This window comes from Pholcus phalangioides, unplaced genomic scaffold (genome assembly GCF_987345545.1).
Source record: "Pholcus phalangioides strain wild (caught in Gottingen) unplaced genomic scaffold, Ppha-v1.0 ptg000028l_1, whole genome shotgun sequence".
Lineage (NCBI taxonomy): Eukaryota > Metazoa > Arthropoda > Arachnida > Araneae > Pholcidae > Pholcus > Pholcus phalangioides.
In genome coordinates this window covers 2,257,582-2,283,212 of record NW_028301618.1, presented here as the reverse complement: position 1 = coordinate 2,283,212, position 25,631 = coordinate 2,257,582, and the positions used below count along the sequence as shown (strand labels likewise).

Sequence of the window (25,631 nt, the reverse complement as noted above, 5' to 3'; positions counted from 1 at the left end):
GAAGATGATCAACAACAAAAGCTGGGAAATCCCGTTAAAGCAGCACGTTATTGTGGTGTTCCGTTTGTTACGTCAGTAATCACGTGGCATGACGTCATCTCGACGTTCCCTTTGTCGTCTGCTCTACGCGACTTTAAAGGATATATTCGGATATATTCGGTATATTCTAGAGCTCTAGTCTCTGCGTATGGTAACCCACAGAAGGAATTTCTCGTCTTTGTACAAAATGATCGTTTCCATGGAAACCGCGTCTTGTTTCCCAGAAGTGAATATTAAGCTCCGAATAAAATTGATAATACCATACATCAGGGGTGCGGAACCGCGAAAGGTGTTCGGGTAAAAAACATCAATAGGCTGACTATAATTTCCTTCATAAAAATACGGGATATCATCAATCATCGCAAAAAAATTGAAGATAAACTTCCTAATTAGAGCCAAAAAAAAGTCGTCAAAAGCAAGCAAAGTTGCCAATTACACTCAAAAACTGTCAAGAGCTAATTACAGAATTAAAATTGTCAAATGGCAATTGCAACCATAAAATTGTCAAAGGTGAATTACAGCCGCAAAATTGTCAGAGGCCAATTACAGCAAAAAACTGTAAAAAGGAAAGCAATGTTGCTAATTGGTGAAAAAAAATTATCGAGGGCAAGCAAAGTTGCCAATTGTAGCCGAAAAATCGTCAAAGGCAAGCAAAGTAGCCAGTTGTAGCCGATCGTCAAAGCCAATTACAGTCAAATGCCAACTACAGAAATGAAATTGTTGCAGCCAATTGCAGCAAAAAAATTAGTAAATGCCTATTGCAATCAAAAAATTGTCAAAGGCCAGTATCAACCAAAAAAATATCAAATGCCAATTACAGCCAAAATTTTTAAAAAGGCAAGTAAATTTACCAACTGGAGCAAAAACATTTTCAAAGGGAAGTTAATCTGTCGATTGTAAAAGAAAATTGTCTAAAAGGCAAACTAAAATTGTCAATTAGCACCAAAGAATTGTCTTAGGCAAGTAAAGATGTCAATTACAGCCGAAAACTCGTCAAATACAAATGGAATTGCCAATTATAGGCAAAAAAATTGTCAAACGCAAGTAAAGTTATAATTATCACCAAAATATTGTCAAATGCAATATATAGAAATGATCATTCTCGGAAGAAGGTCTCAAGAAAGGCATTGACATTGGCCTGCGGTTTTTTTTCTCCGAATTATATTTTTGTTTAATGTTGGAAGAAAAGCGTAAGGGAAATTTCCCACGAGTGACCAGCATTGTATGTGGGCGAGTTCACCGAAAATGTCAATATTGCCACCCCTAGTAATAACACATAATCGCTCTCAATCAGGGGCGTAGCCAGAAATTTCGTTCGGGGGGGGACCACTTTCATTTCGGGGGGGGGGGGACCAAAGTGACAGAACAATGGATTTGGCCATCTTTTTACTTTTTTTCGGTCATTTTCTCACATTTCGGGGGGGGGGGGACCAGACCCCCAAGTCCCCCCCGGCTACGCCTTTGCTCTCAATGTCTAATCAGTGTTGGTCACGTAACATCCCATGACAAGCAAACATTTAGCACGCTCCAGGAAAACGAATCGGGCAAAACGGTCGAAACGGTCAATTGCTGAAAACTGACCGTCCTTTCACTTTTGTGTTATTGCTCAAGTTGGAATTTTTCACTCCTCTGAGGCCACGATATCAGTTTGTGCTCTCTTTCATCCCAAGAGAAGTGATCCAGCGATTCGGCTGTAGTTTCGTTGTGTTCTTATTTGTTTGAAGCCTCAGCTCGTCTTGTTTTACTCTGTTGAAGCTTAAGAATAAATAGTTTTTGCTCATATTCACTATATCTGGTGCTGGTTTGGCACCCTCGACCGAGGGGGGGGGGGTAATATTCACCATTTCTCTTACTTTGACCACTCGTTCCACATTTCATATGAGAATGGTGCATGCCAAAATTCACACTCAGCCCATGACCAAGTACAGTGAGTAGTAATTTTTTTCTTCTTGTTCCGTATTTTGTTATTAATATTATTTATCGTGTACCACAATTTCATCCAGGGTAGTGACTACGATTGTTTATGAGGGGGGAAGCAAACGTGATTTTGCCACCCTCTCCACGTGAATTCTGGTGATTTTATAACGGTGTTTTTGTTCTTCCTCGATATTTGCCGCCCCCTAAAGTTTGGCACCCGGAGCAGTTGCCCCCTCCCCAGTTCCGGCCTTGATTTCACCGATGATTTTTTTTTTTTTTTAATTTTCTTGTTCTTCTTGCATTTTGTGAGTTTTGATGTGAATACTTAAACGAGAAATCAGTGATACTGTGTATCAGTTGTCAAGATTAAAAAACCGTGGATATTTGTGGAATCAGGGCCGCAACTAGATGCTTGGTCACCCGGGGCAAGTGCGCATTTTGGCGCTCCCTTGTAATGTTGAAGGTAAGGTTTGAGAATGAAATATGCGCTCCCTCTGGTCCAGCGCCCGGGGCACGAGACCCAGCTGCTTCCCCCTGTGTGGAATACTAATTACATAGCAGTGTTATTATTATTACAATTATAATTACAATGCGGTAGCTCAAGTCGATAAGGTGATCACGAACTGTGCCACAAGATGCTCAGAGACGTCGTGTGTTCAATAACCTTCTTTTGTCCTTTCCAGTGCCTTTTCTGATACAAGGAACTACTACTAAACCGCACATGCACCTCGTCCATATTCCTCTGCGGAACCTCTAACGAATTGATACATGCGGGAATGTGCGTATACGTGTAGTGAAGCCTGACGTGAAGTTTGTTTATGTGTAACGCTTGTTATATGTAGTGCTGCCATCTGCCACCAGTTTTTCTAACTATCAGTGAGGTGTAATGATTGAATAATTTACCGTTGTAGGGCTGTTCACTCTCTGTGGAGAGACTTTTTAATGGGGAGATCGGTACAAGGAACTTCTGCGAAAACAGTGCCATGATGATCAAACAGCACATTGCTATTGAAGAAAGTTTGCACACCAAACGTTTGGCGTTCAAACCCCCTCTCGGATAGAAACATTAGAAAAAAAGCCGTTCGGAATCGGCTGTGAACTGTGTAAGTGAGGATTCTTGTTTCCTAGATTACCCTGTATGTTGAAGAAATATTTAAAATTGGTTAAGGGTTCCGCGAAATAGCCTCGTTACCATCAAGGGTTCCGCGCGAGCTTTCACGGTGGAAATCCCTGAGTTAGAGACTGTCTCGAACCCACCTCTGTTAGATTACTTTCTTGTTTCTGGTATCACGGTCCTAGGCCCTGCCCATGGCCCCCACAAGGGGTGGGCTGACAAGGCTCCAGCCCTGGGGCCCGGGAGGATTTTAATCATTCTTTTGTTTTTTCACGCTATAAATTCATCATAAAGGGGGCCTCATAAAAGTCTGGTCCGGGGGCCCGTAAAAGATCCCAGCCTAGGGGCCCTGCTTCAGGATGTGGGGGCCATGGCCCTGCCATTGTGGTGGACTCGCATCGCGAGGATCCGGATTCGAACCCCACCGTCACCACAGTGGTGGTCAGCTGTGTGAAGTTGGTTTCGCTGTGGTTCCCAACTTCGAGGCGCAAATGCCAGCCGATCTCCCCGTTAAAAAGTCTCGCCACAGAGAGCAACAGGCCTACAACGATAAACTATTCAACCATTACCCTTCACCCATAGTTAGAAAAACTGGTTGCAGATGGCAGCGCTATACGCATAACAAGCATTACACAGAAACAAACTTCACGTCAAGTTTCACTACACGCACATTCCAACATGTACCAATTCGTTAGAGGTTCCGCAGAGGAACATGGGTGAGGTGCATGTGTGTATGGTTTAGTAAAGGTGGTCCGAGGCCCCATCTATTCCCTCAAGTTTTCTCAACGTCTCCGTTGTCGAAGTATGACTCAATTGTTTACTGTGTGAAATTCCTAAAAATTTTGGACTAAGCTAAAGCCTTTCAACACACTCGTTGAAAATAAATATATATGAATACATATACCACACTTCAAGGGAGAAATATTCTACCTGTTTCCATAGCTGAGTTGGTAGAGCACTCGTTCGGCAAACGGGAGACCGGGGTTCGAGTCCCTGTAGGGGCATAGATGAATTTTCTTCCTTGTAATCATCATCTCCGAAAATACATAAACAGTCTTTCGAGGAATCTCGTATAAGCTAAAGTCTACGCTGCCGCCCGAGTGGACCGCACCCGAGTTTAAGCAGCACATCCTAGAGATAGAAGGCCTCTGCAGTGTTTGCCATAAACGTCATTCAGACTACCTAGCAAGTTTGCCACATTTTGAAACACAGCATCCTATTTCGTTTCTTCTTGTTTTGGCGTAGAATCTTCCCGATTGGCTCACTAATACCGCATGGTGATTGGATGTGGGGGGTATAGAAATCGCCAATTCTGAGCGCGATCATTTCTTTTCTTCACAACGATGATACTGGAACGAGCAGGAATTTTTTTTTCCCCTGAGTATTCTGAAGGAAAATGGACTACTTATTGACGTCACAAGCAGGAGGCCTTCTATCTCTAGGAGGTGCTGGTTTTAGCTGCCCTGATTGTAACGTATATCTCAGGAAGACATTTTGTTCTGGCTCTTATATTACGCACACCAAATGCAAAGAACAACATTTCATGAATAAAAAAAAGAACGTCTTTTTAATAAAAACAATTCCAAAGTCTACTTCTTGCAGAAGGACATTTACGATCGCACGTTAATCACGTGATCAACGACAGCAGCACCTCGTAGTATTGTTCGTCGTATTCGCTGTCCAGCGTCCCAGAGTCGCCGATGACTCCCGGCAGAAGGAGGCGCGTGGATATGAGGTAGAAGATGGTCCTCCGGTGCTTCTTGAAACCGAATCTGGTCTCGCCCCTCCTGTTGATGCCGATGAATCTGTCCTGGAGCTTGCCCCGGATGCGGTTGCGACGCTTGTCTCGCATCATCTCGAACTGGCACGAACGGTCGGCAGAGAACTTCTCCTGCGAAACAAAACAAAAACATCACGTGGAAACGTACAGGGAGGTCATAAAATAACTTTGACGATATACGAGCCATTTTGGTGTTTCAGAGTAAAGTGGAACCTCTCCCTAAGAGGCCATTCAAGTATTACAAAAGCAGATTTTCAGCCATTTTTGACCCCCCCCCCTTGTCAGCAAAAGTCAGCAAAACACTGACCCCCCCCCCCGCCCCTTCCCCCTGTCAGCAAAATTTCGTCAGCCTCTTAGAATATTTCATATCTTCAAAAAGGAGTGGTTGATGACGTAAGCAACCTTCAAACCCCCTCCCCCCCTTGTCATCAAAAGTCAGCAAATTCGACCCCCCCCGATGCTGACGTAATACTTGAATGACCCCTAACGGACACTTTCTGATCCCCGGTCCCGTGGAATAGGGCTTCAATATATTTCACTCCCCGTTAGCGGACAGTAAAATAAGGCAAACTCTTTAATTTTTCCCCCCAACTCCAATTTATTAATCTTTGTTCATAAATATAGAATTTATCATATTGCATATTCAACGGTGATTATGCATAATCCGAAGTTCGTATTGGTAAATACCATAATCCGTCAATTAATTACTTTATCAACTGAACATAAATATGGTCCAGGATGTTGATTCCGAATGGGTTTTGTTTGCACATGTTGATGTACATGAAGAAAGCCAACATTACAACACTGATAACACAAAGGTTTTTAACAACTGGCGAAGATGAATTTCTGGAAAGAGAGAAAATTGAACTGCCTTTTTGCTGGAATCGAACCCACGTCCTTTCACTTTCCGGGTGAACGACGCACTAGACTACAAAGGCAACGAATCACTCAATCTTTCCTTGGAGCTAGTGTACACTGAAACGGACCGTTAAATATGGACGGCCGGACCCGAGACTCAGCTTACAACTGCTGACGCTCTCACCAGATGGCGACTTATGAAAGGATGACGTCACTCTCCGCTTATCTACACAAAGGTTTTTAACAACTGGCTGTTGCGAAGATGAATTTCTGGAAAAGAGAAAATTCAACAGCCTTTTTGTGGGGGAATCGAACCCTCTGGCGTTCACCCGGAAAGTGAACGAAGTGGGTTCGATTCCCCGCAAAGGCAGTTTAATTTTCTCTCTCTTTCCAGAAACTCATCTTCACAACCGCCAGGACTTCCTGCGCGACTCATGACAGAAACAAATCTGGATTTGAAGAAACGTAGAAAGGAATGAATTAAAGCACAATACGCAGACATTAATTTTCGTAATTGGGCGGATATAAAAAAAAAAAAGTTGAAATCAATGTTATTGCATGGATATCCAACCCGAAAGTAGGTCCGGCTAATTAATTCATATTTGATCTCCTGGGCTTCGCATATCTCTAAGCGAACTGAATATTTCAAAAATCGAGAATTCTATACAATTTTTAAAATTATTGATGTGGCGGAAAACCCCACCAAAAATTTCCGCATTTCTACAGTAAAATCGGCACTTTCAACACTGACTTCTATGGGGATCATCCTTTGCCCTACCCTCAAAGTGATGCTGATGTCTATTCAAATGATTTGTCTATTCAAAAAGCTCTCATAACTGGGGGGATTGAAAAAAGTGACGAACCATTGTAAAGGCATAAACACGCCCGAAACGCATTGCTAGGGAATCACGGTAACCAAAGTAATTGTTGAGTAACAATTTTATATATATATATATACAGTAAAACCTCGTTAACTCGTCACCCTAATAAGTCGTCAGTTTTGTTCATCCAAGTTTAGTTTTCATAGATAACAATGTTATAAAACCCTCGTTTACTCGTCGCTAATTTCGGTTAACTCGTCACTGAGGGAAAGCTTGAGAAAGAGAAAAAGATGGTTCCTATAGTTCCAATAAAAAAGAGAGCTTCCAAATGGGAAGAGATTTATGGTTTCCAACCTCCTTTTGTCTCAAAAGCGGAAACTCTCATCTTTGTCTTTAAAGGAGAAAAAGGATTTGGTAGCTATTTTCGAAAAATCTAATGTTTCGAAGTTTGCTTTCGCCAAGGATCACGGTATTCCGCGGACCACGTTGAACGATATTTTATCGTCCAAAGGAAGTATAGAGGCAAGTGATTGCACGGACCAAAGGAAACGATTGCGAAAATCAAAATTTGAAGTTGTCGAAGAAGTCCTTCTCAGATGGTTGAAATTCATTAGATCAGAAAATGTCCCAATTTCCGCTGTTATTCTGAGGGAAAAGGCCCTAGAAATTGAAAAGGAACTTGATATTGAAGGTTTCAATGTCAGTAATGGCTGGATTGAACGCTTCAAGAAGAGACATAGTCTTTCCTTTAAGAAAGTGAACGGGGGAACAGCATGTGTTAATGTCAGTGTGGTAGAACACTGGAAAAATCACATCCTCAAGGACATTTTAGCACGTTATTCTGAATCGGATGTGTTCAACATGGATGAAGCTGGACTATTTTATCGTCTTTTGCCCGATAAGACTTCAGCATTTAAGGGAGAAAAGTGTACTGCCAGTAAACTAAGTAAACAACGTTTGACAATTTTGCTTGGTGCGAATATGGATGGAACTGAAAAGCTAAAGCCTCTGGTGATTGGAAAAAGCAGGAAACCTTGGTGCTTCAAGAACATTAAATCCCTCCCAGTGGATTATGATAGCAATTCAAATGCTTGGATGTCATCAATAATTTGGGAACAGCAAATTCGTAAATTGGATAAGCAATTTTCAAAACATAGGAGCGAAGTTGCTACCATAGTAGATAACTGCCCGGCTTATCGAGGTTTTACTGTATATCTATCTATATATATAAAATTGATTTTCTGTGTATCTGTGTGTGTGTGTATGTTCTCTATACAAATCTACAATTTTAGATCGATCGCCGCCAAATTTTGCATTTATACCAAATAGGACCCAACTTAAACGATAGGCTACTTTAAAATTTCGTCAGGGTAGGGCAAGTGCCCCAAATGGGCAAAAAACAGTCTGGCAACAATGGTTTTCGGGCCTCAACAAATTTTTCCGAATGTTTACTTTGGTTACCGTGGTTCCCTAGCAATGCGTTTAAAACGTGTATATGCCTTTACAATGGTTTGTCATTTCTTCAACGCTGTCTCAAGCATGAAAATTAATGTCTCCGTATTGTCTTTTGATATTCAACTGCATAAATTCACATATACTTTAGGTTGTTTTAAAATTAATTATGGGCCCGTAAAAAGTACATCGAAAAAATTCCACAGCTTTAATTAAGCATTTTTTGAAGCAGAAACAGGCAGAGATGGATAACTTGAGGTTCAAAAGGGGGGATCGAAATACGTAGCACCCTTTAAAAAAAGAAAAAAATATATATTTATTTTTACGTTACTTTAAATCTAGATTTGTTTCTTTCATGAGTCGCGTAGGAAGTCGCCATATTGGTGAACTTAGACACAGTTTGCATGTCCCTCAAAGAAAGAGGAAGATATCACGTGATCCAAAAAAGCCTCATTGAAGAAAACCCGGGCAACGCCGGGTATTATAGCTAGTATAGATATAAAATTGATTTTCTGTGTGTGTGTCTGTCTGTCTGATTTTTTTCTCTACAAATCCACAATTTTAGATCGATCGTCGCCAAATTTTGGATATACACCAAATGGGACCCGACTTGAACGATAGGCTACTTTAAAATTTCGTCAGAGCAGGCCAAATGCCCCAAACGGGCGAAAAATGGTTTATACACCTCAATAATCACTTTCGGAATGTTTACTTTGGTTACCGTGGTTCCCTAGCTATGCGTTCCAGACATGTATATGCCTTTACAATGGTTTGTCATTTCTTCAACGCTGTCAGTATATGTATAATATTTATGCCTTTATAATGGTTTGTCCTTTTTTCAATCCTCTCAATAACTGAAGAAAACCCGAGCACAGCGCCGGGTATTATATAGCTAGTATACATATACATAGATATAGATTACGTCAGCATATTTTTAGTAATTTTTGACCCCCTCCCCCCCCCCCGTTCTAACGCATATTGCGATCAGAGACGTACGCGAGGCATGAGCAGGGGAGGGAGGCATGAATCTCCCTAAGGCCCCCCCCCCAAACGAGCAAAAACAAAAAATTATAAAAAAATTAAAATGTCGGGAGAAAATGTGTTATTATATAATCAATTTCTGTCAATTTCAATGGTGCTTGAAGGCTAAGAACTCAAAATTTCTCTTCAAGCAATTCATCGTGACCCATCTTTTAAGCCATATAAATGCTAAGTCTATGGGCGAATGGGTTATCTGATGTGGCCTGCTACCTCTCTCTCTCAGACTTAATTTTTCAAAAAGGAACTAAGCGGCACATTTGGTCACAGATCACTCAAGTGACTCCACCCCAACGATGCTGACGTAATGACCCGAACAACCTCACTAGTGTTCACTTTTGTACACAGTGACAAATACATTTTAACACTAAAATGCGCAAGAAGTGATGGCGACTGAAGCCGAATGTCGTATAAACGAGGTTCCGCTGTACATCGTACTTCCCCATTTGCGGATACTCCCCGTCAGCGGACAAAATTTTTGGTTCAATGGGTGTCCGTTATCGAGAGATTCTGCTGTATATGCGCTCGGGAGAATGGAGAGGAAAACAAAAATCTAGCTATCGCACACGGTTAGGTTTTACACCAACAATATTTCGAAAAATTCAAATAGCAACATTCATTTTTATGCATAGCAAAATGATTGGCACCTTGATTGGCAAAAACTGATTAGCAAAATGATTGGCAAAAACTGAAAATGGCGTCAGAGGCGCATATTTATAGTTTTTTGCCGCCCTTCTCCCAATCTAGTCTAATTTTAAGTCACTCTTCTAGTGATTCCCACGCTTGGTCATCAAGACTGACATCACATACGGTTTTAATCACTCACATGCTTGCATATATGGTTCCCTGCTTTAAAGGTCACTCTTTTGATGATTTACTCGTTTACACATGCTAATTTGTGTTAGTGATTCACGTGCTTGCACACGCTCTAGATCCCTCTTTTGATCACTCACATACTGTCACACTCTTTTGTTCATTCACATGCCGTCACACGCTCTAGGTCACTCACTGACCTGGTCCTCTGGTCTGTAGTCACTCTTTTGTTCATTCACATGCTTGCTCACGCTCTAAGTCACTCTTTTGCTTGCTCACAGTGCTTGCAAACCCATTGAGTCATCCTTTTGGTCCCTCACCGACCTAATCCCTTACTGTCTCGGCAGAGGGCGGACTTATTTAGGGGTATACAAATTTTGCCGCTCTTCTCCCAAGAGTGTTTTCTTCTACTAATTTGTCTTCTTCTTTGTCACTTCTACTAGTGTCCAAAATTCTTCTACTAATTTTCTTCGCCACTCTTACTTCAAATCTGCCGCACCCTGTGAATTTGGCCATTAACTTGCCGCCGACCCACTAAGCCATCCCCCAACCTCGTAATAATACGCCACTGAATGAAGTTGGGGCGTTGGAACAGTACCTGTAGCATGATAAACGTGTCCCGACAAAGAAACATGTGGAACCAACCTATCAACCAGCACATACCAAGAGCAGGAAATTCCCCACCGAGGGGGTTAGCGCACCACCCTTCGTGAGATCTTTCTTCGGCCGGCTTTTATGGTGCGACAGCTACCGTTCCAATGCCATTCATAGTTTTTCACCGCGCCGATCACTTAACCGTACATAAAAATGAGTGTTGCCGTTTGAAATTTTTCGAAATTTTGTTGCTGTGGTGGAAAGTTTTGTGGATGGGCGGCAAAATTTGGAGCAATGAAAATTAATGGTATGGGAGAATGGCAGCCAAAATTTGAGCCCACGGGCAGTAAAACCATAAAATCGCCTCTGCTAGGGAGCGACGATCTAGGTCAGTAAGTCACCAAACGAATTATCTAGAGAGCTTGTAACAAATATAGTGACCTAGCGAGTACTAGGTCAGTGAGTGGCCAAAAGAGTGACCTAGAAAGAGAAAGCGACCAGGTGAGCGAGCGATCAACAGAATGACCTGAAGAGTTTTTAAGCATGCGAGTGACCCAGAGAGTTTGCAAGCATGAGAGAGACCAAAAAAAAAAAGAGCGTCATAGAGCGGTGTGTAAACAAAGGAGCAGGCGTGGAACCAGGGCGACTGTCGTGCATTATTATTTCATGCAGGTGTACAGAAAACTGGATGTCGTGAACAAGTGGCATATTAACAAGTGGAGAGCGCCCCACATCATGCCATATTATCAGTTTAGTCTCGTAAGTATCAGCGATTCAAATCTGACGGTATTTTTGTCACACAAGAAAGTTCAACCGGCCACCACTGTAACGAGCGAATAGACGTTTTCATCTAAAAATTGCCTAGAGAGTTTGCAAGCACGTGAGTCAGCAAAAGAGTGACTCAGAGTATGTGCCAGCATGTGAATGATAAAAAAAAAAAAAGACATAGAGCATGTGTAAACGTGTAAATGATCAAAAGAGTGACCTATAAAGCAAGAAACCATGTCAGTGACCGACCCAAAGAGAGTGTGTGCACCTAGAACGTGTGCAAGCATGTGGATGACTATAAGAGAGTGACTTAAGCCCCGTTTACATGGGAGCTAGAACTCCTAATGCTACAGCAATAATGCACATTTAAACGGGGTATGTGACGCACATGCGCATTATCAGGAGGGGAGGGGGGGAAGAGGCCAAGCGGGTTGTAGCACAAGGTAGGGAATTCGAGGAGAGACTAGTTAAAAAAATTAGACTAGACTGGAAGAAGAGCGGCAAAACTATGAATGCGCCTCTGTAGATAACTTGATCCGCTTTACAGTTTCAATCGATGAGCAGTGCCGTCTTAAGGCATGGGCCCACCACATGCGAAGAGGGGCCTCACTAAAATGAGATCTGGTTGAAATTTACGAGAAGTTGTTTGGTAGGGCCTCAGAAAAATCAATTGGCCCGGGGACCCACGATACTCTTAAGACGGCCCTGCCGATGAGCCGTCACCACTACAATCTTCACAACCTGTAGCAGGGCCCTTAGAATGGAATCTTTGGTGGGTCCATCTGTAGGGAATCCATTCATAGTGTGAAAAAAAATGACGAGAATCGTCCCGGACTGGAGCCCTGTCAGCCCCGCCCTTATGAGTATGGTGACCATACGTCCCGGGACAGTCCCGTTTTTTTTCTGTTTTTTTGGCCGTCCCGACTTTTTTGGCGAAAATGTCCCGGTTTTTCCTCATTTTTTACACGAAGTTTACTTGAATTTTTATTCTTTATTGAAGTCAAAGAATGAAATTATTTTCCCACTCATAAATTATGTCATGATAATTACAATTATAAATAACAACATTAATCTCCCACATTTGTCTTGGTGAACGTTTTATTTCGTGGAATTCATTTAAATCCACCGCAATTTGCAGTAATGCTTTATTTCCCACCATTTTGATTTTTATGTAATTGCTCCAATATTTGGCAACGTTGTTTAGTTTTGGTGTCATTTTTGGAAATAATTGGCGATGTCCCGTATTTTCCCATATTTGGAATCCCAATTTCCCGTATTTCTTTCGAGGAAATATGGTCAGCCTACTTATGAGTGACATGATCGTTACTTATCCCGTAAAGATGAAAGTATATCGAGGCGATTTTTATTAAGAAATTTGTTTCAAGTTCGTCTTTGGCGATCCGGACAAGTATGAAGCCGAATTTGTCCTTTGCCTTTACTGTTGCATAGAAATTACTGGGGATGGGGGGAAGGCACCAAAACGTATAATTGCCCCCCCCCCCGACAGATTACATTCTTGTTTCTTCTAGTATTACAATGCCAGGCCCTAGTTTGTTCCCTCAAGTTTTCTCAATACCTTCATCGTCAAAATATGGCTCAGAAGCTTTATGTTGTCATGTTAGACGAGTTGAAATGGAGGGCGTCAACATCGAGGGGATCTGAAAGTTGCCAGTTACCCAGTATTACCAGTGGGATTCAAGCCTTGCGCGCGCGGATCCAGAGTGAGGCGATGGGGCTGATCGCCCCTCCCAAGAGCCAAAAAAAAGGACGGGAGGGGGGGAGATTTATCTGTCCTGTAAAATACGGGACGATTCAACGAACCAAATGGTTTCCGCCTCGTATTTATTCGGAGCTGGAAATATCTGCCTCCGCTTCATCCGCAGCTGGTGGTGTCTGACTCTATTTTATTCGAAGCTGATAGTGTTTGCTCGATTTCCTTCGCAGCTAGAGGTGTGACTGCCTTCGCTTCATTCTTGTAGCTTTAGATATCGCCTCGGCTTTATTTGCCAATGACGGTGTTTGCCTCAGCTATATTCGTAACTGAAAATATCTGCCTAGACGTTATCATGTATCGACTCGTGTGGATCCGGGGAAAGGGGGGAAATGGAGACAATCGCCCTTTCCCAAGAGCCAAAAATGAGGGGAGGGTATTTATCTGTCCCGTAAAATACGGGATGATTTAACGAACCTAAACAATAAACTGCCCCCTCCTAACACATCGCCCTAGATCCGCGCCTAACTCAAGCCCAAATGCAGGAGCGGGAATGGTGTGGTGCAGCGTACATTCATTAATTTTGTTTTGGAAGGGAAGCTCAGCCCCCTCGTAAAATTTATTGGAGAGGTGGCTCAAACAGCCTCAGCGCCCCCCCCCCCGCGGCTCCGGTGCCTGGGTGTCACGTGCGTTTTTACTATTGGAAATGCACCTGCTCGATAGATCAGGGGCTCGAACTTTAGCCCCCACGGGACTGTTTTTTCCAGTCAAAACTTTTGGGTTCATGAGAAAAAAACACCTCCTTCAAAAAATAGATGGTAATCTCTCTCTCCTTTAAAAGGTGGAGTTGTTTTATATTAGGGTCCTTGCTAAACTAAAAAGTTGTCATTACAATAACACTCTACATGGTTTCAACATAAACCAGGAAGAAGTGGGTGGGGGCCCACATGAAAGGAAAGAATTTGATGGGGGGGGGGGGCCCATGGGAGGCGTCCGAATATCGTGTGGCCAAGAATTTCCTCCAAGGAAGGAGGATAACAGCACTCTGATAGTGAAAGTTTTTCTGCTTCCGCCTGGAACTAGGCCGCATTGTGGTGTGGGGCTCGTCCACCATGGCCCTGGGCTTACACACATACATAACGTATATTTATATAGGTCATACTGACTTGACTGGCCGTTGCTGTCTAGAGGAAACATTTTTGTTCCGGTATTACGTATTCCTACACAGGAAGGTAAGGAGAAATAGCACGTGCGTAGTTAATTTATTATTGGAGGAAATTACCACTCTCCCCTTATCTCTCCCAACCATAGACTAAAGATATATACTATTATTACTCTATGCTCCCAACAATGCTATAACGCAACAATGAAAAAACGGTAATCGAGGGATCATTGTTGAAATGGAGCACCTTTGTTGCCTGTTATTTCGCATTGTTGTTTTTTTTTTCAAAAAGGGTCTTGTTATTTTGGACCTGTTGATATATCCTTATTACTAATGAGTGTAAGTATAAGTAATTATAACCAGAATATTCAATTGAAGACAGACACATATTTAATTGAGATTTAAACACTTAAAGTGAGAGACAACATCTGTTGCTGTTCAAACTTGAGCAGCCATGTTTTCTGTGCTGTTGCCAAAACTCTGAAACTAAATACTTGACTAATAATGAGTTGCCAGATACCAAAAACAGAAATAAACAAATTGTTTGTCCATTAACATAATATTCTAACAGTTTCCTTTGTTAATAAAACAAAGAATTTCGTTATAATACAAGTTCTATTTTAGCGGACAGTGTCACTAATCTTGGCTTGTGCAATGGCTTTGTCATCATATCGGCCGATACTCTGTAGAGACCTTCTATACTGCGATCCTTCTGTACTGCGATTTCTCATTCCATCACTTTTTCACGAATGAAGAAATGTTTAATGCTAATGTGCTTTGTGCGGCGATGGAATTCTGGGTTTTGTGCGAGTCTTATAGCTGCGTTATTATCAATTTGGATCACTGGAACTTCTTTAAGTTGTACAACTGCTTTGTACATCCTTTGCAACCAAATTGCTTCTTTACAGCATTCATTTGCTGCAACAATTTCTGCTTCAGTGGTCGATGTTGCTACCATAGATTGTCGTTGACTTAGCCATGAGATAGCTCCACCAGCATGCAAGATCATCACTCCTGTAGTTGAGCGACCAGTCTTTTCACATCCTCCAAAGTCAGCATCACTATAACATTCCAACACTCTGGGATTGCAGTTATATCTGTAAATAATGCCTTTACTTGTGGAACTTGCAATGTATCTGAGAACACGTTTGGCTTTCACCCAATCTTCTTTTGAAGGATTCTCTAGCTTGCGTGATAAAACTCCTACACTGTATGCTAGGTCGGGTCTGGTGCCTACCATAAGATACATGATAGCTCCGACTACTTCTCTGTAAGGAAATGATTCATCTGCTTGTGATTCAAGACCATTTTCCTCTGACGGCACTTTCAAAATAGGTGTATGAACTGGTCTACAATTTTCCATACCAAATTTCTTTAACACTTTCTTTGCATATGCTTGTTGGCTAATTTTGATGTTTCCATTGGTAAACTTTTCAATTTCCAATCCTAAGAAGTATGTTGCTTGTTTACTGGCAACTTTAAATTTCATTTTCAACTGTTTAATAAAATCTTCAGCTTCTTGCTGATCAGTTGCTGCGACTAGGCCATCATCAACATATAAAGCTACAAGTAATTTTCTGTTGTTATGATCTCTGATGTACAAACAAGGATCAGCTTCACTTGTTTTGAATCCTAGTTTCAACAAAAAAATCTCCAAAACACTTGTCCCAGCAGCGAAGAGCTTGCTTAAGACCATAAAGACTGCTTGAGTCTACACACATTACTTATCCCATCATTATAACCTTCAGGTTGTTGCATATAGATAGTTTCTTCTAGATCACCACATAAAAATGCTGTAGAGACATCAAATTGGGTCAAATGCAGTTTCTCACTTGCTGCAGTACTGATTATCGAACGTATTGTTCCTAACTTGGTTACCGGACTGAAGGTTTGATTGTAATCAATACCATGACGTTGACTGAATCCTTTAATTACAAGTCTCGCTTTATACTTGTCAATACTACCATCTGGATTCTTCTTCTTGATACGATACACCCACTTACAAGGTATAGCTTTCGATCCTTTAGGTAATGGCTGTAGAATCCATGTACAATTTTCTCTTAAGGAATTCATTTCAGAGTCCATGGCTTTCTTCAAAAATGTACTGTCTGTACAATTGACTGCATCGTGATAAGTTTCTGGTTCATTTGCATCAGCCATGAAGACATCTGCCAACATAATGTAGTCTTCAAACCTTTCAGGCTTTTTCAACTCATTTCTGTTCCTGAACTGTCTGATGCTTGTTTCAGACGCTTCATCTTCATTTTCATCATCTGAGCTACAGCTATCTTTCTTTGATTCTTCATCATGGGTATACTTTCCCTCATTTGAAAGTTCTTCATTTTGGTCATTTCTTTCAATTGGAAGTGTCACTGTATTTTCAATCTGTAAGAGCTTCTCTTGAAATACCACATCACGACAGCAAATTACTGTCTGCCTTTCTTTAATATAGATGCGATACCTTTCATCTCCATCATATCCAATAAGATAACCCTTTGCTGCTTTCCTATCCATCTTCTTCCTCCTTTGATATGGGATACGAGCATAACAGACTGACCCAATGATACGCATATGCCTTATTCGAGGCTTCTTTTTCATCCATAGCTCAAACGGACTTACATTGTGAACCGAAGATTTTCCAGTTCTGTTCATAATATAAGCTGAAGTATTGATAAACTCGGCCCATAGGAAAGCCGGGAAGCTCATTTCTTTGTTGGAGTACTTGAGAGTTCTTGCCATCTCAACAAGAGTTCTGTTCTCTCGTTCACTACTTCCATTTTGTTCAGGAGTATACGGTGCAGTCAATCTGTGAATAATTCCATTCTTCTTGAGAATTCTTTGGACTGCTTGGTTGTCGAACTCTCCACCATTGTCACTCAATACTTGTTCAACTTTATGCCCCAAGTTTTTAGAATGAGCCAAAAAGTCTTCTAGTGCACTTGCTGCTTCTGATTTCTGCTTTAAGAAGGAAACATAGCGGAACTTGGTATACTGGTCCTTGAAAACAGCAAAGTATCGATACTTTCTACACGATACATCAAATGGTCCACATACATCTGTAGAGATAAGTTCTCCTGGTTTTGTGGCTTTCTTTCTAGTGCCGAACTTCAAACGATGAGCCTTGCCATAGATACAGGCTTCACATGACTGTTTATCAATGTTGACCTTGATATTGAGTTCTTTTTCCATTAATGACTTCACATGCTGTTTATCTTGATGTCCCCATCTTTCATGGTAAAGCTGAAGAAGAGTATCATACTTGCTCACCATATTTACTTCGACTGGGGTTTCTGGTGGCAGCACTTTAATTTCAGCTCTGAAAAGACCACCACTGATATCTCGTGATCCACTAAGGACTGCTTCGTTATTAATTTTCAGATAACATTTTCTAGATGTTGATTCAAAAACACTGTTCTGGTTTCTGTCTTGTGTTGCTAATACTGAAAACAGATTCTTGCTAATATCAGGAACGTACCAGACATCTTGTAAATTTCTAAATTGTTTTCTACCATTTACTATGGCCATTATTTTTATTGTACCTTTCCCTACGGCTGGTGGTACATTTCCATTTGCCACAGTTATACCATGCGGATATTCAAATTTTTCAAAGTCTACGAAGAAATTACTACTCTTGGTAACATGTTTAGATGCACCATTATCTATATACCAATCATCACAATTCACTTCTGCAGCGAAAACATCTTCATCTACAGCCAAGAGAGTTGTACTGAACAGCAGCAGCAGTACCACCACCCTTACTTTGGTATCTTGTGGAACGACTTGAACTGGGTTTCGGTGGTTTACCATCAGCAATCCATTTACGGCAGTACTTGCCCCAATGTCCTTTCAGATGACAGTAATTAATTACACGTACTATATTTCTTACTTGAAGATGTGCTTTCTTCTCTTTTCTGATGATTCTGGCTGGGTATTCTGTTTGAAACTTGTAACTAGTGCTTCGTGACCTAATTCACTTTCATTGATGTCTGTTCTTAATTCCCGCTCATGAGAACATAGCTGTGTCGTTAAATCATCAACAGTTCTTTTTTCTTCACTCAGAAGCAACCAACTTGATTTGAAGGCACGATAACTTTGAGGAAGAGCATCGAGTATCTTACATATCAGCAGCATATGTGGAAGCTTGGTTTCTTGTTTACTTTCTAAACCTTTGTTAAGCTCATTCCACAGATTCTTCAATTTGGATAAGTTTGTTGCCATATCCTCAGTTGATGACCACTTAAACTGGAAGAACTCTAAACAAATGTTGTACAGTTGATTTTCAGATATGGCTTCAAATAGCTTGTGTAGCTCTAGCCATACATCCCTAGCACAGTCAAACCTCATTACTTTCTGTAATGTGTACTCTATCATTGAATTTGTTACAACCATCATGTCACAGTTATTTGCTTTATTATACTCCTTCAAGTCAATCTTGTATTGACTTACAATAGTTTCTGATGATCCATCGAATGTCTTCTCTGGCAGTTGCATTTTCCCATTCACTATATCTAAGGCCTCACCATAGAAACTTAATGAAAATTTTATCCTATATTTCCACAATGTCCAGTCTCCCTTGCCACTCAATGGCTTGACTTGAATCTTGCCAGCTTCCATCCTTAGGAATTTCACTTGTAGGCTTCTTGACTGGAGTTAGGCTTGGGAACTCTTTGTTTACTCACACACACCGCAGAGTCAGCATGAAGAGAACCCCCCCCCCCCCAACCTCTCATTATTTTGGACCTGTTGATATATACTTATTACTAATGATGTGTGTGAGTGTAAGTAATTATAACCAGAATATTCAATTGAAGACAGACACATATTTAATTGAGATTAAATCACTTAAAGTGAGAGACAACATCTGTTGCTGTTCAAACTTGAGCAGCCATGTTTTCTGTGCTGTTGCCAAAACTCTGAAACTAAATACTTGACTAATAATGAGTTGCCAGATACCAAAAACAGAAATAAACAAATTGTTTGTCCATTAACATAATATTCTAACAAAGGGGTCATTCCTACTCAATAGGTGTAAAAGCTATACATTGTTGTCAACAATAGTTTTTGTTTTTCATTGTTTACGTACCTGGACGACGATCTTCTCTTTCCTCTTGATGCATAGGTATCCCTGCGCCTCGATGACGTAGAGGGAAAATAATTTGCATCCGGCATCTTCTATGCGGAACAGACCTACAACAAGACGTCGTCGTGAATTAATAAGACATATCCGAGAACCAGCACACTCTATATATACATACAACTTATACACGAATCCCCTCTAGGAAGTAATGTCAGGGAAATGCTCAGGGACCACCTCAGTTAAGCTAATTAGTCGAATAATTGGACGGCTTTTATATAGAAGGAACCAAGCGCCATTAAATCAAAACTGAGAAAAAAGCTATTTAAAGTTATCTTCGATTCAGTTATCTCTTCAGTTCGGGAGTTGGTTCAAGTGCACACAGGCGGCAGCACAGCCTATATGTCATTTGGTTCTATTTAGATAAAAAATCCCACCTCTTTTTTCAATAGTTCAAGTGTCGGTACATCTCAAAAATGTTAAAAATGGCGCTTCGTTCCTTTTATATAAAAGCTGTCCAATTGATAACCCGGGGCCCCCGCAGCCAATGGTACGGACTTACGCAGTAGTTTACTCGATGGAGCAAAAACAGATTGGAGAAGCTGTAGTTAGGTATGCCTTATCTGAGACCACGAAAAGCTGAATTATTTCTTCAGGCGGTCGTATTAAGTGTGAGTAAACTGTTTGAGACCACGAGAAGCTGAATTATTTCTTCGGTTTCTTTATCAAGTGTTAACAAATTATTTGAGATCACGAAAAGCCGAATCATTTCTTCAGGTCGTCGTATCAAGACTAAATAACTTGTTTGAGACAATGAGAAGTTGAATCAGGGTCCATATCAAGACCGAATAACTTGATCGAATTCGAGCTCACTTAGCTTCTTCTTTCTTCCCCCCCCCCCCCCCGTAAATATTGTGGATCGTCTCGGCTCGCACCATCAGAAAAGAATTAAGTGCCATGTTCCGTATCAACCATCACCACATGAAGTATAAAAATTAATCAATGGTCACATGTTTGACTCAATGGAGGCTCAAACTTCTTTCAGATTCATTGGCAGGAAAATGGGGAGGGATAGTTCAGACCATAACCCTTCCCAACCTCCTATTTTGAACTTTTGAAGTTCTGTTTTATGGTAGTTATGGTATAAACATCCGTCATTCAAAATCTTCATCCATCTTCAAAATCTCGTTCGTTTCCAGTTCAGTGTCACTCAACGATCCTTCAGCCCACACCAGTCATTATTATAAACACCAAACACACATATTTCTTTTACTCACACCACGTGGTATCTTAAAAATAGAGACTGTCTTCGGTTTGGAACGATGAATAAGGGGACTTTTCTTAATGATTTGGTACCCAGACATTTTTCTGGGGGCATTCTTGAACATTGGTTTCATATATTTTGGAGTGTGAGGAGCAGAATCCTCTAAGAACGCAAATACATCATTACTGAATAACTCTATATACCAATCATTCCTAAAATTTTTATGTCACGGAGCACTTTTAAGTAGAAAATTTCATTTTCGAGCACTAATTTCATTCGGAGCACTAATTGTGAAATACTTAATGAATCTTCATATACTAAAGTGCTACAGAATTGGAGCACAAATTGTGAAAACACTTGAAAGATCCTGATACACTAAAGTGCCACAGAATACGAGAACGAATTGTAAAAATTTAAAGGATCATGATACACTAAAAAGCTACGGAATTGAAGCACAAAATTGTGAAAACACTCGAAGGATCTTCAGATCTTGATACACTAAAGTGCTACAGAATTTGAGCACAAATTGTGAAAAGACTCGAAGGATCTTGATACACTAAAAAGCGTCTCGATCAGAGAAAGAACAGAGAGGGAGCCCGAATATATTTCTACCATCTATTTTAAGCTGAGATACCTCGCTCTTGTACTGGAAGAGCCTTATAGAGTGTCCAGAAGTAACAAAATTCTACGGAGCTTTCCGGAATTGAAGTTACGCATAGAAAATTATTAATTTATTATTCAATATTTTAATATAGTCACATACCACTTTAAAATTATAATTTGAGGAAACGTGGAAAAGATTTCGTGCAATTTACAATTGAAAAAAAAATGCAAATTGTTTAAATTTGCAACTCTCAAATTCATATCACAAGAAATTCATTCCGCAACATTTGCAGAGAATTTTTCGAGACATCGTTGGGTGAACGCAGTAGTAATGGTAGTAGATAGTATTGAATAGGGCTGAACACTTCCCAGGCGCCAGGTTACCATGATGAATGACTAAATAACTGGTATTGGCGCCTAAAATTTTCTTTGCGTAGTTTATGAATTGCAGGCTGAGAACAGCGCAATATGTTTTGAAATTTATAGCAGCGTATCTGTCAACATAAAAGAGAGTCACCATGCCCTGAAAAAGTAAAAAAGAAGCATTATTTTGGATATTTTTCTCATGGTAAAAACATTTTGGCGCCGAAAAATTATATCTGGTGTCTAGATTTTTTTTTTTTTTTTTTTTTGCGATTTGCCCAGCCCTGATATTGAACGGAGCCCCTGATTTTCCCTGATATTGACATTTTGACTGTCAGTGTACACATTTTGAGTAAGCTTATCTGGATACAATTTTCGATGGAAATTGATAGGTGGGCATTCCCAGCCAGGCAGAAGGCCTCAGAAAAATCAATCACTGTGCCCGAGGGGATGGGAAGGGGAATCGTGATGCTCTTGAAGCAGGAATAATCACCCCTGTGTATGGGTATTTTTCAGCGTTCCTGTATATTTTGTGATAATGTATGAATTTCTAAATGTCTCCCGATTGCCCTCACCCACGGAAAAACTCAAGGCTGCAGGCTGATTTTCGCGCCCGGCCTCGCGTCTGGTAAAGGTGGCCCCGACAACAATTGTTTTTTTTTTTCAAAATGGAGTCGCACACGTGTAGTCTATAGTGTATAATTAAGCGCACGCTCGACAGCATACAGTTGGACACTACCAGTCATAAATGGCCGAATAACGATCCGTACGCTCTGGATAACGATAATTATAAATAAATGCAACGCTAGGGCCTTTCCATGCGTTTCGAAAGACCTACTTGATCCGTTAAGCACCAAAAGTCCCGTGATGAGCGTTATTAACGGCTCACACGAACGCTAAATAGCTCGACAGGTAGCTCGACTGAAAAACTGACACTCATTTGGTCCCGATTTCTCTAAAATCAAATCGACGTTTTTTAGTGGACGTTTTTTTCGGTTCTTCACCAGGAAAGTGAGGAGGGACTAAATTCAGTGCCGTACTTACCAGACACGGGGCCACAGGTGTCTTAATAATTTCGGGAGGGGTCCTAAGCCCTGATTTTATCTGTGGGAGAGGGATAGTGTGGCATCAATATTAGAAAAAATTCATACATTATTACAAAACATATGCAAGAATGCTGAAAATATGTATACATAAACATATAGAAACAAACATAGGCGTAGGCAGAACTTTTTTTGTTGCTCTTAGGTTTTAAATTGAGCACAAAACATACAAAGATTACAGGTGGTTCGTAAGTGTGTGCCATGTTGACCAAAATGGTATTTAGTTATTTCTGGCGATGAAAAGACGGATTTGTGCAAGGAACCACGAACTACAATATAATGCTCAACATTACGTACAGATACTGTAGGATCTACTGATGGCATCAACATCCTGAAGCGGGGCCCCCTTAGGCTGAGATCTTTTACGCCCCTCCCAGACCAGACTTTCACGGACCCCTTAATGATGATTTTATAGCGTGAATAAACAAAAATAATGAAAATCGTCCTGGCCTAGGGCTGGAGCCCTCTCAACCCCCAAGGGCCCACGTGGCATCTACTGTTTTTTTTTGGAGGGGGGGGGGAGCTGGATCTACAGCTATCTGGTAAACTTCTAGCCGGTTTCCAGTTGGAGTTTCAGTAAGATTAATGCAGGTAAGTCGTAGTCGTAGGAAGATCGTGCACCCAGCAGGTCATGCAGAAGCCTAGTTTAATGTTCAAAATATCGAAGTTTTTGATTGGCCGGGCACGTAGCCCTAACCTATTAAGAATCTTTGTGGCATAACCCCGATAGTATTTGTCTGTGTGTGCTTTAGCCCTTGTGTGGTGGTAAGATGATCGTCTTCATGAGCGGAGATACGCTGGGGGCTACCCCCCCCCCCGCCCTTAGCGTCAAAGGTGAAGTCGACTGATCTAATGTATATACGTATGTATATATGAATTGACATCATCATTATCGTGCCCCCCCCCTCCCCCAGCAATAATGGTCGTGCTCACCCAGACTTCCAGTCTATCTCCGCCTATGCTCGACTCCCACCACGAAGGTTGCTGTCACGCATAGGCAGAGATAGACTTGGACTTTGCCGCTGTGGTGGTCGAGTAGTTATAGTGACGGACTCGCGATGCGAGGATCCAGGTTCGAACCCCACAGTGGTGGTCGGCTGAAGTTGGTTTTCTGTGGTTCCCAACTTCAAGGCGCGAATGCGAGCCGATCTCCCCGTTAAAAAGTCTCGCCACAGAGAGCAACAGTCCTACAACGATAAATCATTCAATCATAACACTTCACTCATAGTTAGAAAAAAGTGGTAGCAGATGGCAGCACTGCACATGACAAGCATTACAGAGAAACCAAAAAAACTTCACGTTAGGTTTCACTACACGTACACGTATATTCCCGCATGTATCGATTCGTTGGGGGTTCCGCGGGGGCGGGGTGCATGTGTGGTGTAGCAGTAGTAGGTAGGGCCTCCAAAAAATGGCTCGGGGATCCATGATGTTCTTAAGTCAGCCACCTCGTTGGGCAATTTGCCTGTTGTGGCGTTGTATTTGTATTTGGAAGTCTGGGGGTACACGGTCATTATTGCTGGGGGGGGCGGCGGCAAGATAATGATGATGGCAATTCATATATGCATATATACATTAGATCAGTCGACTCCACCTTTGACACTGGGGGGGGGGCATGCCCCCACGCCCCCTCCCCCCCGTATCTCCGCCCATGCTGTCACGGTATCAGGTTCAAAGCCGAGGGAGGATATAGATAAGATATTTTTCTTTACGAGCTTGAGGCGACCACAGATAGATAGTGCCTTCATTTCCAACCCATCTCATTAATGACAGTAAATTGCAATATAGTGATATGGCCAGAGTTGCTGTTTGGTGAAGTAGTACTCATCTGTAAAAGATATGAGGTTTCCATAGGGAGTTATATAGGTATAATTTTGAGCCGCAGAAAGGCAAAGACTCAACCCCTTCGCTTACAAGTTATTTTCAAGAAATTCGGATAATCTCTATTTGACGAATGGGTGATAAATATGGTAACCTTGTCCTAACCTAACCACATGGTAGTAAAAGGGTGAAGGAAAAAAGTAGAAGAAAAGGGAGAGAAAAAAACAAAAATGAAATGAAACAGTATAAAGATAAGCACAGATAAGAGAGGATTGGGATAAGAGAGTAGGTAAACGCGCGAAGTATATTTCTCTTTCCAATCTCACCCGACTTGTTCTCTTTCACTCTTACATGTATGTAGTGGAAGGATACATCATATGCGAGGAAAAAAATCGCTAATAATTGCATGGAAATGAAAGGGAGGTAAAAAGAACAACTTCGAAGAGTTACAACAAAGCCTCGCGATGATGAGGGGAGAGGAAAGAAAACAGAGAGAGCTTGTTTGAATTTATTCCACAGGCGTTTGGACGCAATATTGCGTTCCTGGTCGTAAGGTGATTAATTGCTTCGATTGAAACCTGCATTGGATTACTTACTAAAGAAAAGGGGCACCCAACCAGGTTTTAGGTCATTTTATTTCTGCTGAACAAATGATTTTACCTACACTTTTGAGTCAATCGTTTGTATGCTATTTTTGTTTATTTTGCCATTATTTTGTCTATAAAAGGAACAGTCTAATGTTATTACTTCGAAAAATAATGTACATGTTCACCCTAATAAGTGGTGAATAATTTGTGATGCTGCTGCAAATAGTACTTTTCAGATACATACTGTGTAATTTCAACTAGTGCCTAAACGTTTGCGATGTACTGCATATAATATCATCGAAGACAACCATATCACTTACCGAACTTTGTCTGCTGCGGTAACCCTTTGACGCTACCGTCCGGCATCGCCGACAGGTAGTGGCCACTATTCCAAAGAAGGTAACCCTCTAGAAGTGGCACTGTCGAAGAAGAAGAAGAAGAAGATCTGGCGATGGTGGTGATGTCCACGGAGCGTCCTTCTGCCGCGAACCATAACAGGCAGCAGCAGCAGCACAGCATTGCCGGTCTTCTCATTTGACTCGATGCTTAAGCGATATGATGGCTACCACAAAGAAAGTTGTTGCCTTTACGGCAGGCGAATTCAGAATGGCAGGGAGAGATCTCGCAAGGATTGTGTCTATCTCCTCACCACTCGCTCACCCACGTGCGGAGGAGAATTCAACCCTGTGTGCATTCATATCTCAATATATCGAGCCCCGGCCATTATACAAATAAACATCGATGTATAT

The 25,631-nt window shown here is 41.3% G+C and overlaps 1 protein-coding gene across 1 annotated transcript; it reads right to left on the bottom strand.

The window, feature by feature from the left end:
* Window positions 1-4,665: 4,665 nt before the first annotated feature.
* LOC149067736 (uncharacterized) lies at window positions 4,666-25,559 on the bottom strand. The gene is made up of 3 exons (XM_089252172.1): window positions 25,203-25,559; window positions 19,151-19,254; window positions 4,666-4,961 (listed from the first exon to the last, which is right to left on the bottom strand). Exons 1-3 carry the CDS (start codon window positions 25,414-25,416, stop codon window positions 4,698-4,700), a joined length of 582 nt encoding a protein of 193 aa, XP_089108298.1. The 5' UTR covers window positions 25,417-25,559; the 3' UTR covers window positions 4,666-4,697.
* Window positions 25,560-25,631: the final 72 nt, after the last annotated feature.